Source organism: Hemibagrus wyckioides, linkage group LG16 (assembly GCF_019097595.1).
Source record: "Hemibagrus wyckioides isolate EC202008001 linkage group LG16, SWU_Hwy_1.0, whole genome shotgun sequence".
Classification (NCBI taxonomy): Eukaryota; Metazoa; Chordata; class Actinopteri; order Siluriformes; family Bagridae; genus Hemibagrus; species Hemibagrus wyckioides.
The window spans coordinates 20535725-20550528 of NC_080725.1; the positions used below are offsets into that span (position 1 = coordinate 20535725).

At 39.2% G+C, this 14804-nt stretch overlaps 1 protein-coding gene across 4 annotated transcripts; it reads right to left on the reverse strand.

The window, feature by feature from the left end:
* Positions 1 to 4: 4 nt before the first annotated feature.
* Positions 5 to 13022, reverse strand: LOC131366542 (AP-4 complex accessory subunit RUSC2). Of its 4 annotated transcripts, none has more exons than XM_058411067.1 (11): positions 12792 to 13022; positions 11380 to 12636; positions 10807 to 11296; positions 9154 to 9882; positions 8948 to 9076; positions 7101 to 7177; positions 6682 to 6856; positions 6334 to 6439; positions 6210 to 6256; positions 4917 to 5526; positions 5 to 4474 (listed from the first exon to the last, which is right to left on the reverse strand). In XM_058411067.1, the coding sequence occupies exons 2-11, from the start codon at positions 12541 to 12543 to the stop codon at positions 4381 to 4383; spliced, it is 3621 nt and encodes a 1206-aa protein (XP_058267050.1). In that variant the 5' UTR covers positions 12544 to 12636; positions 12792 to 13022; the 3' UTR covers positions 5 to 4380. The 4 variants fall into 4 exon arrangements, 3 of the variants coding, with proteins under 3 accessions (XP_058267050.1, XP_058267052.1, XP_058267053.1); XM_058411069.1 differs by having other exon boundaries at positions 12921 to 12994; XR_009206837.1 differs by lacking the exon at positions 5 to 4474 and adding an exon at positions 5634 to 5765 and having other exon boundaries at positions 5409 to 5526.
* Positions 13023 to 14804: the final 1782 nt, after the last annotated feature.

Consider the following 14804-nt stretch of genomic DNA (forward strand, 5'->3'; position numbering starts at 1 on the left):
TAAATACAGTATAATACAGTGCTTTATTGTCACACAGATCTCATAAGGAAATGCTACAGTCACTCAGTTAGTCAGAGAGGAGGAGCTCAGACAATCCCTTAACATACTTATATATACACATCAGTATCACTGAGCACTTTATAAGGAACTCATTCATGCAGTTATCTGAATCAGCCGATCACAAACATATAACAGCAGCACAATGTATATGATCATGTCTGGAGCGTCAGTTAATGTTCACCTCAAATATCAGAACAGAGGAAATACTCTTTGTTGATGGCAGTCGGGCTGGTTTGAGTGTTTCTAAAACCTTCTGGGATTTTTTACGCACTGCAGTTTATATAGAATGGTGTAAAAAAAAAAATCAATTGCAGCAGTTTAATGGTGTATTGATGAGGGGGGAAATGACCAAATTAAATGACCAAGCCAAAAGGAAGGATACAGGATCTCAAATAATCACTCTTTACAGCCGTGGTGAACAGAAAAGCATCTCAGAAACATTAAAGTTGCCTTTTATTTGTCACATATACATTACTGCACAGTGAAATTTTTTCTTCGCATATCCCATAGTTGAAGGGTTGGGGTCATAGTGCAGGGTCATCCATGATGCAGCATCCCTGGACCAAGGGCCCAATGGTGGCAGCTTGGTGGTGCTGGGGCTTGAACCCAGAGCTTTGGATCAACAACTAAGAGCCTTAACCACATGAGCTAGCACCACCCAAGAACATTAAACTTGAGGTTTAACATGAGCTACGACAGCAGAAGATCACATTTGGTTCCACTCCCATTGGCCAAGAACAGGAATCTGAGACCAAAGTGGGCACAGGATCACTGAAACTGGACAGATGGAGACTGGGAAAAGATCAAGTGTTTTTTTTTTCATCCTAATCTTCACCAGCACCATTTTAGAGTGTTTTTAACCCGTTCCGATGGTAGACGTGAACATTACCCGAAGCCACTGGCTCGTACCTACAGCACTGATCTGCTGTAATAACATAAATGGCTGATTAAAGAATTGCATAACTGAGTAGATTTACAAGTATTCCTTATAAAGTGCTCCTATATATATATATATATATATATATATATATATATAAACAGTAGGAAATTAAATATTAAAAAGTTAGGACATATTTAATCAATTAAATAAATATTAATTAAATATTTTTTTAAAAAAAGAAATCATAGTACATATCACAATGTGTTTCATTATTTATATCATTATTTAGATATGTAGTTCATTTGAATACCTAAGAATAATAATTCGTTGAATATTGTTTTAAGATATCATCACTATTTAAACATTTTAGGGATCAGGAAGGAAAACAAATGTGAAAGTCAAATGGAAAGAAAAAAATAAAACACGAATGCCCACGATTGGCTAGTGTTGCTGTGATTGACAGGAGAGATGGTTTAAGCCCCTCCCATTTTTCTGCCCTGAAGACTTTAGAATAGAATACTTGGAGCTATTTAGGACTAATTTGTGGTGGTTATGAAGAGGTTATGAAATCTCTCTTTAGTTTGGTCATTACTGAGCCTGTCATCATATCTCCCACTTCATCTCAAACAAAACAGTACTAAACTGGTTCTTTCAGAGTAAAAACACTAACAGACGATTGTAGAGGACAGTGGGGTAAATTGTCCATGACCTCTATTTAACTTTCTACAACACTGTACCGAAATGAAATATAAAGATATAATAAAATAGAAAATATATGCCTGAGAGTTCCGTCATTCTGTCATTTGGTATGACAATTTAACGAACAGTGTAACCCCCGCTCTCCCCTACTGTGTCAAGCGGTCAGAGGTCACACTTCTGCATAGAACATCTTTCAGAAAAGTACAGTCTTCTTGTCTTCAAATACTGAACCTGCAATACGGACACCTGTACATTACACTCTGCAAACTAAATATGGGTAAATACTTTGCAGGAATATTTCTATAGAGCTATCTAATATAGATACATACAGAATACAGTAGCTTGTGTAATTTTCATGCTGGGGAACACTGGGAACACTAGTACAACCCTAGCAACCAGCTGCTATTACATAGCAACCGTTTAGCAACACCGTAGCAACAATGGCAACAGTTTATGCTGTGTACAGCTGGAAATTCGGATCTCAGACCAAATAAATGCCTCCTTCAACCAGGAATGCATACTTTTTAACCTTAAGTACAGTCAGTGACATTTTTTCCCCCTCGGAATACCATAGTAACCAGAAAGCAACACCATATCAATCATCTGAAATCCCATAGGGACCACCCTAGCAACCACCTACAGTACCAACACCCTAGAAACAACCTCTTAGCATCATTGGTAACCACTTGGAATACCATAGCAACCAGAAAGCAACACCATATCAACTGCCTGAGATCCCATAGGAACCACAGCAACTACCTAGGAACATCCTAACAGCTTCTTAGCATCATATGGAATACCAAACTGCCCACAGTACCAACACCATAGCAATAACCTTCAAACTACATAGCAACAACATGGAATACCATATCCTAGGAAAATCCTAGCAACATCTCAGCATCACCAGTAACCACATAGAATACCATAGCAACCAGAAAGGAACACCATATCAGCCACCTGAGATCCTGCAGGGACCACCCTAGTAACCATCTACACTACCAACACCCTAGCAACCATCTACAGTACCAACACCCTAGCAACCATCTACACTACCAACACCCTAGCAACCATCTACAGTACCAACACCCTAGTAACCATCTACAGTCCCAACACCCTAGCAACCACCTATAGTACAAACACCCTGGCAACCACCTACAGTATTAACACCCTAGCAACAATCTTCCAACTACACAGCAACAACATGAAATACCATAGCAACTACCTAGCAACCTCTTAGCATCACTGGGTGCCTTTTTTTTTTTTATAGGTCATTGTGGCTGAATGCAGGTTCTGAAGTGTGAATTCAGATTATTATCTACACAGATTCAGAGATTAATTTACAAAGATACAGAAACGTTTAGCAATGACCGCGTCATAGATATTCATTATACATGAGTTTAGAGTAGGGAAGTTTGGGTTTTTGTCCACTAGAGGAGGATGCTCTGAGCAAGCTGCATTGAATGTCAAGTGTGTTCCTGAATAAAATAGTGTGACATTTTCACAATCTCAAATTGGGCAAGAAATCTAATTTTAGAATATTTTATCAGGTGTATGGCTAATCAGCAGGAGTGGAAAGAGGCTAGAGAAACTGTACTAAAGTTAAAGTATAGGAATAGGTACATTGTCAAAATCTTTAAAAGTAGTCAAGTATATACCTGATTGATTAAAAGTTGAAAATGATCTAGATTTAAACAAACTCCTGCATTTAAACGATCCTAGACGAATACCTAATTCGCATAAATTCTGCTAAGTCAAACAAACCTGGAATTTAGCTCATCATTTAGCTAATGTTTAATAACCCGTGTATGGGATGACATCATCAACAATTAGTTGAAACTAACTGAACAAGCTAATTTACAAAACATTAACTTACTAATCTAGCAAGCTAATATATGGAAATGAACTAGCTAGATTCTCTAACTAGAATAATGTGCAAAACTTAGCAAACTGAAGTACATTTAACTCAACATGCTGAACATCTGAGGTTTGATGGCGAAGATTAAAAATACGAAAGATGTTTCAGATGTACTCTGGGAAAATTTACTTAAGATTTCAAAATAAGATTAAGATTGAACATTACAATGTCAAAAAACTATTTAAAAAAATAGGTGGAAAATGAAATAGGAGAGGAAATCTCATGGCATTTGAAGATGTAGATTGTACAAATCAAGTACACTGAGGGGGAAATTAAAAATATATAAGCAGTAAAATAAAAATTTAATACAAAATAAAAAATTCAATTTTAATACTGTTCAGTAAAAACATACAAATTACTCCAGAATTTTTCCACCCCTGCTAGTTAGTAATATTTAATATATTTTCTTTTGTCAGTTTATTAACTCTACATTGGCTAAATCATTATTATAGATTTATAATTCTATAAATATGATTAAATTTTTAAAGTAGTAGATGTTTTATATGTTAAATATGAACTAGTGGTACAGTGACATTTACTATCCACTCCGAAAGGTTTGAAAACATCTGCTTTGTAATATATTTACGTAGAATTTTTCGGATATGTTGACAGACAGAGAGTGATGAAATAGCTACATGACTGTATAGGATGTGTTTTAATCCTGACAGATTCTGAAATGTTTTTGTTTTTTTTCAGAAATCAGTAAAATACCACTTTAGGTTAATTGTGCTTAGGAGACTGCTTCTCTTCACACTTCTTCATGTCCATGTAGATATTATGAGCCTCCTCACTGGTTGAAACGGTTGGGATGTTGTTGCGGTTAAGGTTAGGATAAGACTTTGCTCGTCTCTTTGCTCCACACGGACTGGGCCAACTGGTCCATCTTCGATGCTCCCAGCTGGAGCCATTGTGAAGGCGGCCTGCAGGAGAAAAAAATTCTACGAGCTCAACTATGTCTGACTCCATCCTTCCATTTTCTATACCTGCTTTATTCCTAATTAGGGTCACGGGGATCTGCTGGAGCCTATCCCAGCACACATTGGGTGAAAGACAGGGGTACACCCTGGACAGGTCACCAGTCCATCACAGGGCCACACATATAGACAGACAACCACACACACTCACATTCACTCCTATGGGCAATTTAAAATTACCAATCAACCTAATGTACATGTTTTTGGACTGTGGGAGGAAACCGGAGTACCCGGAATAAACCCACGCAGGCATGGGGAGAACATGCAGAACTCCAAACAGAAAGGCCCCCGTCTGTTCGAACCAAGGCAACAGTGCTAACCACTAAGCCACCGTGCTGCATATGTCCAACTCATGAGTCTTAATTCAGAATTGACTCTTGGTACTGACCTGATTTTCTGGGTTTGCTTGATGCTTCGTTGTTCCTTCTCTCCTGCCACTGGGCTGCCGATTCCAGAACCAAATAATCGTGCCCAGCGCAGCTCCTTTGAAGGTTTTACCTCATCTGTCCCCACTGAGAACTCTTCCTTCCTTCTGTCCTCATTTTTCACCAGGGTCTCATCATGTTGTCCATGAGGAACAGCTTCAATCACATGTTCGGTAAAAGGTGCATGGCTCAACCACCATCCAGCACGCTTCTTTTGGGGGCAAACAGATGATTTCTGCTCAGCTTCTCGAGTGGAGCATGTGATCTCTGATGAAGCACATGGTTCTCTTTTCTCCATCAATTTAGATCTTTCCGCTTGTCCATCACTTTTTTGCCTGTTAGGCATCTTTAGAAATGAGCAGCCAGACAGGGTAAAAAAGCTTGACTGTTGGATGGATGGTTGATTCCGCTCCTGTCTCCTCTGAAGCCTTGCCTCGGAGAGCAAATGGAGGTCAAAGGGCAACTCAGAGAGTGGCTGGAGCAGGAGGAGGAGATCCTGAAAGATAGATTTATACGCCGGATCCTGGGACAAGGCCAGGAAAGCCCAGGGGTGGTAGTACTCTGCAATCACATCTGTTAAAACAGATTGAAATGACACATTTTAATGGTGAAGTCTGTAATGTTTAGAAGTATTTTAAAAGATTAGGGGATGTGGAAGTTTAGTGGTTAAGGTGCCTGACTACTGCTCGGAAGGTTGTGTGTTCAAATCCCAGGTCCACCAAGCTGCCACTACAGGGCCCCTGAGCAAGGCCCTTAACCCTCAGTTGTATAAAATTAGATCAACTGTAAGTCGCTCTGGATAAAGGTGTTTGCTAAATGACAGGAATATAAAGATACTTTAAGATAAACTGTGATTTGCAATAATGACATGCAACACATCTGGCTTGTTACTTTATATTAATCATTTTACAGCCCTGAAATGAGCTTTCACTCACAACTGGAACACTGTTTATTGTGTAGTTTTAACTAAGACATGAGAGTCATTTGTTAACATCTTTAAACGTAAAGGCAAACCAAGCAAGATATTTAGAACTAAGAACTTTGTTTGGGTCAATATTTTGGAAAATAATACACTTCTATCAACTAGGCTTGGTTTACAAGGTATGTAACACAAGATGCTATAAACAACACCAGGAAACTACTACAGGATTAGTATTTGCATAGCTTTCACTGCAGATTCTTTTATTTTATATAAGTAACTATATAATCAAAAATCATTGGGACATCCACTGCTTTTTCAAGTTGCAAGCTCTTACCTACACAGGTGTGCAAGTGCAAGAACCAGGACTCCAAAGCAGATAGGCTGTGAAACAATATTACTATTACTACAGAGCAATTTATTTCATTAGTACTAAATATATGTTCTGTAGTAAGACTCACTTCAATAGACCTAAGAAGAAAGCATTAAGCCTCATACTGTGGTTGGTCAACTTTGAGCACTTCTTAACAACTGAGACCAGGCTGTGCAGCATGCGGGTGGATGGGCCTGAGAAAAAAAGAGTTTATAAATATAACTGCCATAAATTCAAGCACATGGTGTGTGACACTCTTTACAAATGCTTGGCCCCCTGTCATCGCTTCTTGCAACTGATTTCCGCCTTCTATTTAAATAAGGTTTTTAAAAAAAGAGCCAAAATAGCCAACCTTTTCAAAGTAGCACATAAAATATTCAAGGGAAATTTTCTGTCCATAAACATAAAAAGACGCATTTGACTAGCATTCCCAAACCTGGCTGCGTTGATGCCTCCACCACGCTCCATGGCTTGTTGCTACGTCGTCCAACAATCAAATCCAGCTTGAAGGGTCTCAACCCGTCCTGGAGAATGTTCCAGAAAGCTGGGCAAAGCTGATCGAGGACCAGTTGACTGATTCGGGGACACAGCGAACTGTTCCCCAGTCTAAACTGTGATCAGATTACAGCACAGTCCATTATACAAAGTCACACAGAAGTGTTATCATTAACACATTTAATTAACTGCTAGACCGGAACGGCACCTCGGATCAAGATAAAGCGGCGCTAATTGGATCTCAGTGGGATACGTGTGGTATTGCTTTAACGTGCTTCAAGTTAAATTTCTAGGTGAGGTTTTACTTTTATTACTAAATAAAGACTTTGCTGTGTTAAATCATGGTTCTACTGATACTACCTTCTCATTAGGGTCTGTGCAGGAACCAAAGTGTGCTGTGATTAAATCCACTGCTACGCTCAGAGATTTCAGCAGGTCTAAAGGAAGCAAAGCAGACAGCGAGACAGAGAGAGAAATGTAATATATGCTCATGAAATTTTGACCTACAAATATAGCAGTCTTATGGTTCTTGAAAAATATGTTGTTTAATAATACATACAATTATATATCAATGGTCATAAATAAAGAATACGTACACTACCAGTCAAAAGTTTGGACACACCTTCTAATTCCATGGTCTTTCCTGATGTTTATTTCTTTCTACATTGTAAAATAATGCTGAAGGTGCCCGAAATCCACAATAATGTCGTTTGAACAGTGGATATTGAGATATGTCTGCTACTGATGCTCTGTAAAGCCTTCATAACGGCTCTAATCTGAGGTGCTGTTAATTGGTGATTTCTGAGGCTGGTAACTCTAAATGAACTTCTCCTCTGCAGCAGAGGTAAGTTTTGGTCTTGCTTTACTGGGATGGTCTTCATGTGAGCCAGTTTCATCATGGTGCTTGATGGGTTTTGCAAATGCACTTGACAATACTGTTCTTGCAAGAACTATTCCAGAACACCTGACCTTCGTGTCTTAAAATAACAACTGACTGTTGTTTTTTGTCATTACATATAGATTACTTGTCCATGTGTGTTATTTCATAGTTTTGAAATCTCTAGTATTGTTCTAGAATGTAGAAAATAAATCCCTAAACAAAAAACATTGAATTAAAAGGTGTGTCCAAACTTTTGACTGGTAGTGTATATACTGTATATAAACTTAGATTAAAAATGTCAATAGAGTAATTGTCAGTTTGTTGTGTCTTAGAGCAAATCCGACAATCGTAATCTTTGCCCAGGACAGGATGTGGGCAGAGACAGAGAACAAAAACAAAGGCCACATGGTGTGATGGAGTGAGCTAAAAAGCAAGCGGCGCTCACTGAGTAAGGAACCAGGACTCGTATTGACGAGACATTTTTGACTATAATGTACTATATGTAAACCTTAAGACCTCAAGAGGCTGAAAGAGAACAAAGGAAGCTGAATGGCATTGTTGGGGAATACAAAAAAAAAAGAGATTAGTGTGCTCACAGTAGCAGACACACACACACACACGGTGCATTAGTCAGTCCAAGCCAGTGTGAGTTTAAAAACTAGGTCACAAGCACCTACAGGGAAGCAGAGACCAGAGACTGCAGAGAAATTTGAGTCTGTCTCTCTATCAGACAAGAAACACTGCATCAATACACCTCATCAAGATAACACAGATGATGGATGGCTGGAAGGACAGACAGACAGACAGACAGACAGACAGACAGATAGATAGATAGATAGATAGATAGATAGATAGATAGATAGATAGATAGATAGATAGATAGATAGATAGATAGATAGATAGATAGATAGATAGATAGATAGATAGCAAAAATCTAGATAGGCAAACTGATTGGAATGATGTAATGGACAGTATTATGGTCAGTTTTCAATGTCTTGTCATTGTCATTACCTACATCAAAGCTCTAGAGTCTTTGGTTTTGTCCTGAACTCAGGTGACTGACAGTATAGTGGGGTATAAAATGTTTGGTATGCACTCCCAGTTCCCGGGGTCAACTCTGGACTGACCATGAGTCTGACCAGGATAAAACAGATACTGTAGATGAATGAATGCATGATATGAATGTCAATTGGTTTGTTCTTCAAACAGTAATAAAATCCTAATATACTGTATTATTCTTCACAATTCCCTGAGCCCTACAGATACGGCCATCGTCCGCTTGGAAAGAGATTAAACCCATCAGGATTGAAATGTTTCCTCATCTCACCTTTCCTCTGCAGCAGATCAATAGGAAGAGATTTAGTGGAGGAATCTGGTGATGAGCAGAACTCTTCAGGTGGTCTATCAGCTAGAGAGGATGAGTCACCATGCTGATGCTGTTCTTTCTCCAGGAAACCTGTACGTACATAGCAGGATAACTTAAATATATAAAACCATAGTAATTGTATCTAAAAATTGTAAATAAAAACTTACAGGGTAGCTTTTTTGGTCCAAATGCAAAGGCAGTAGTGTTGAGCTCCTCAGTGGGATGGGCATGAAGAACACCAGGAAGATTAAAGAAGGTGTCAGTAGTCAGGGATGTCACTGAGGTAATGGCTGGAGATGAAGTATAATGAGAAAAAACATGCTCTTCTTGCATTCTTGGTTCTGGTGCTGGAAATTTTTGAGATGCCCGATGTGACACAGCTTGATCAGGATGGTAGCTCCGTACATTATTAGAAAAAGGTTTGAGAATGGACATTTCTTGGCCAGTCTGACACGGATTAAGGGTTGGATGGGTTTGATCTAAGCAGGTATGATTTGCACCAGGGCTCTTATTGGTCAGACTGGGCTCTATGGTATTTAGAATTCTGTATTTAAGGTCTGGGTGAGCGTGGAGGAACAGTGGGCTGGGTGGAGCCCAATGGGGCCAAATGTGAGGCTCATTCGGAGTCGGGGTACAGGTTGAGCAATTATCTGAACATGAGGCTACCTCCAGATGAATAGAAGTATAGTTGTCCAAAGGTGAGCTTGCTAAATGGCTGGACATGTCAGAGCTTTTGGAGGCACCATGTTTGTGGCTCATGTAATGGTCTATCAGGGAACCCAGGATGTTGCTGGTTTGCTTTCCTGGTGGTTGAAGTACAAAGGGCTGGATGGGTAAAGAGGTAGGTCTCTGTGGTTTAGTGCACTGCACAACATCTAGACATGGTTCAGGAACTTCTGTGGAAGCAAAGACACATGAGGAATACATTATATCAATTACTGTTTAGAAGAAATATTGATAAATATATACATTTGTACATCTTTGGCTAGTGATTTTTCATGGTTGGTATCATGGTGGATTTGGAATCTAACCTGGGTGCAAGTTGTTAATTACCCTTGGATGAGATGCCTGTTCATCACATAGCAACACCTACACCAATCAGGCATAATATTATGAGCACTTGTCCTCATGAACATTTTGTCCTCAAAGTTGTTGCAGGAAAAATGGACAAGCGTAAGGATTTGAGCGAGTTTGACAAAGGGCCAAATTGTGATGGCTAGACCACTGAAACAGAGCATCTCCAAAACTGCAGCTCTTGTGGGGTGTTCCCGGTCTGCAGTGGTCAGTATCTATCAAAAGTGGTCCAAGGAAGGAACAGTGGTGAACCCGCGACAGGGTCATGGGCGGCCAAGGCTCATTGATGGACGTGGGGAGTGACAGCTTGCCCGTATGATCCAATCCAACAGACGAGCTACTGTTGCTCAGATTACTGAAGACGTTAATGCTGGTTCTGATAGAAAGGCGTCAGAATACACAGTGCATGATGGGTCAGGGCTTTTTGCCAGCAAAAGGGGGACAAACACAATATTAGGCAGGTGGTCATAATGTTATGCCTGGTCTGTGTATATGTTCACACCAAGGACAATTTACTCTAGCCAATCCACCTCCTGGCATGTTTTGGGAGGTTGGAGGAAATTGGAACATTTGAAGGAAACCCACATGGACACAAAGTAGAAGGAGAAACCACACTGAAACTCTATACAGACATTAACAGCACAGTATCAATCCCTGGAGCTGTGAGGTGGAAATGATAACTGCTGTGCCACCCTTCTGCTCCTAATAGAAATGTAGTACTTGAATAACATCTTTGATTTGCTTACCCAGTGGTGGAATGTTTCCAGCAGTTTCAGAGCTCCCTGATCTTTCAGATTCCTTCCCAGTCGTGCTTGTAATTAAGGTTTCATTTTGACCCAAAGGAGTGTTCCTTTGACCATTTGAAATCTTCTGGGAGAAGTGAGAGCAAGTAGGATCTTCCTTGCAGTTTTTCACCACTGACGGACTTCTCAAGCTCTTTTTGTAGCGAGCGAGCTCTGCAAATGAGGTTTTATGCTGCTTCAGAACATGTGAGGATAAACTTATCTGGCTCGGGCAGCTCAGTACCCGGCGCAGACTTTCCTCATTTGGTAAAGAATGACATGGTTGCTTATTCCAGCTCTGAGATACTTGTGTAGCACTGGTGTGTTCATGACTATTGGGTTCTTGATCCTTGTGCTTGTCATGATGTGTCTTGTTGCAAGTTTTTCTTCTGTTTTTTTCCTTCGAAATCTTCCTGGTACTTTTGCTTTGATTCAGTTCTGTGTCCTCATCAGCCTGGAAAAGAAGAATATGTACACAAACTGAAAAAAGTAAAATAGAAAAACAAAAGATCTACCACAATATTCTGACTACCATACCTTGAGGTCCCTTTGGTCGACTTCAACCACCTCCCCATCTTCTGTCTCTGGTTTTCTGAAGAGAAAGTATTCTGTGGGCGGCGTTGTGCTTCCGTGGCTGTGAGCCTCTGAGCAACTTGTCAAAGATGACCACGCCGGACTAGCGGCAGACTGAGATGAGAGATCACAGGTCACCAGCTTGTAATAATTGTTGGTGTACGTGGTCAGCTGGCCTTGACATGGAGTGAGATCAGAAGTTTTCTGAGACAACAAACCGTTACAGTCAGCCTGGTAGATGTTACAATTTGGATCAACTTTACAAGGAGACCAACAAGGAATCAGCTTGAAGTCATCATCCCTGTGATAGGACCCGGATGCTTGGGACTGCCTGGCAGGACTGTCCAGGTCATATGGTGTAGCAGGGACCGCATTATTAGTCTTGTTATAAATGGCACTGAAATTTACCAGCACCCCATCAGAGCTGTTGCAAGAGGAATCACTGATATAATCGGTCTGGTTTTGATTGAAAGACTCACAATCTGAGAAGGCATTAATTATGTGAGGAACATATCCATCACAGTTGTTTTCATTAGCCCAGTCTTGTTCTCCACAGTCCATTAAAATTGGGGTGTCTTCATTGTTCCTTTGAAGTTTTTGCAGTCCTGAGTCTGGAAGGATTTGTTCATCATTTGTGACTCTCACAAAATGCTCCAAATTTTTTATATTATGGTTGCATGCAGTGGTATACCTCAGGGTCTTATCTTTGATCCCATTTGAATTCCCATACTGGCAAAATGGGTACTCTTTCCAGTACTTATGCAGGTTGTTTGCATATGTACCACAATTCTTCTCAGCCTCATTAACCTCTAACTCAAGAACAAACAGGTTACGACTATGCAGAGTTGTAGAGTTGTATCCTTTCGTGTTTCCAGAACCTGGATCTGAGATTCCTGCCCTTTTGTTGGTGCTGGAAGTGCTAGTGCGACCATGAATGTCGTCGGTCAGTGCTTCATTTGGGAGATTTTCTTTTTCAGGCAGTGAGATAGTGTGAGTCAGTCTCAAAGTGCAGGGCCGACTTGGTCTCGATCCTGGGGTGTACATGTTACAACCCACAGACTGACCATGAACCAGAGGGGTGTGTTGGACAATCATGGTCTCTCCGGACAGGTTTTCAGAAGTAGACATTTTTTAAAGGAGCGGTCAGGAGTCAGTAATGAGAGAAAAGATAGCGAAAGCAGTACTTCCTGTATTTACATCATGCTGCATCTCCAGGAATACCTAGTGAACGAGATTTGATATGTGGTTTGATATTATAGAGAGTCCGATTTGGTGTCACTTTACAAGACGTTTCATGAAATAATAAGACATTTAACTTTTGCTTTAGATGTCCAACAAAACGTCACAGAAAAATTGACGACTGCATCAATACTCACCTAGCCATTAAGCTCCATCTGCAAACTGAGAGTCAACAACCCACGGAGTCTGGGACGCCAGTCATTTCCCCGGGCACTCACACATCTAACTGCATAAAACATTCATATCATATTGAAATGTAGACTTACCAGGAATAAGGAATAAAAACCCTGAAAAAGTGACAGCAGGATTAGTTTCCATCAGACTTCCTTCGGTTTCTCACTCCCCCCACTTACTGTTCTCTCTCTCCAGTCTCCTTATTCTCCACCCTCTCCCTCCCTCTCTCTCTCTCTCTCTCTCTCTCTCTCTCTCTCAGCACAGCGGTTCTACGCCCTCCACAGTCCTATGGCAACAGCATCAGCGATGTCTCCGAGCGCGCTTGCTGATTTGCTGAGGCTTGTGGGGAAGGCTGAGCTCCGTCGGCTCTCAGAGTGGAGGATGTAAATGCTGACTCACACAGCCGTGATGCTGGGACACGGGACAGGAAACTCTGATAGCTCTGTTTCACTAACACACTGGTTTTCGGTTAAAAGTGGAAGCACAAGAATGAGCATTTGGGGGTTAGAGTTAAAGGATTAGAAAAAAGGATTTTGACAAAAAAGGTTTCAGTAAAATGGCTCAGAGTACAGATTTGTTAGTACAAGGTAATAAAGGGCAAATTGGACAGAAATAACTTAATAGTGGATTGATGCATGGAATAATTTTGTTATTTAATTATCTATAGTTTTGTCTGATTGAAAAAAAAAAAAAAAGTCTGTACATTAAAAAACAATATAGATGGAATTGTGTACCATGTAGTAAAACTTATCTGTGAAAGATGCTGTAATATCTTGAAAGAAAATCTTTTACTATTTCTTATTACAAGGTCAAATTATTTATCCTGTTTTTTTTTTTATATTTAACTAATTTCAAGATATCTTTTTTTTATCCTACTGGCACATAATTGTAATTATTTCTAATAATGTAAATTTTTTCAAATGTAAAAATTCCTTCAATTTATTATTCAATATCTAGTTAGAATTTTAATCATTTACACACAAACATATACAGAATAACACAAACACACACAGGGATTCACAGTAAATATTGTCAACTGACACTGTGGCCATTTTTTATCATTATGACAATAAAAAATGTATTCTCTGAGTGAATATTTGCAGAATAAAAAAATCTCTATTGCTCCACAAAAAAAAAATAGAGCTGATTTTTATTGTACCATTTGAATAGACTGTGTTCATAAATGGTTTCTTTCAAAGAATCTACTGACTTTCATGAAACGCACACACACATACACACACACGCGCACACACACACACACGCACACGCAACAAACAATTTAGAGATGCCAGTGTCTTTAGACTGGTGGAGGAAACTACACAGAGCTGTAGTGATGTTATATCCACTATTTTCTGCTCATATATAAATATAATTTATATTATATATATTTTATAATGCTGGCTAAAAATGCGATTTAGTTCATATCTTTTGTGAACTTATCATTGGCTAAAATTATGACACAAAATGGCAGACAAATAAAATCACTACACTGTATTACAGTAAAAAAATAAATCAGTGACATAAAAAGGTGATTAATAAAGTAATAAGGTAAAAAAAATTCAAGCAAATTTATTTATTGTCAACATTTACAGTACCCAAAAAAAAAAAAATTTTTTACTGAGACTAATGTCTCTAATTTTTAGATTTTTCAGAATGATTCGGCTTTTTAATGAATAGAGAAAGCTCATAACAGTGAAATCTTAAATCTAACAAAAGAATTTAATAAGAGTTTTAATCAGTAAACAAGACTCAAACTTTAGAAAATACAGACATAGAAACAAAATTAAAATCATACACAAAAATACGACAACTTAACGGCGGTTCTTTTAGCAGAATTAAACAGCTGAAGGAATCGTGTGGGAATTAAGGCAGAAACAGGCTTGGTCATTAGGGATAAAATAGTACCTTAACTTTAACCTTTATCATTTTTTATCTATCTATCTTTCTAGACTTCCGTAAAGCTGCTTTGAGACAAT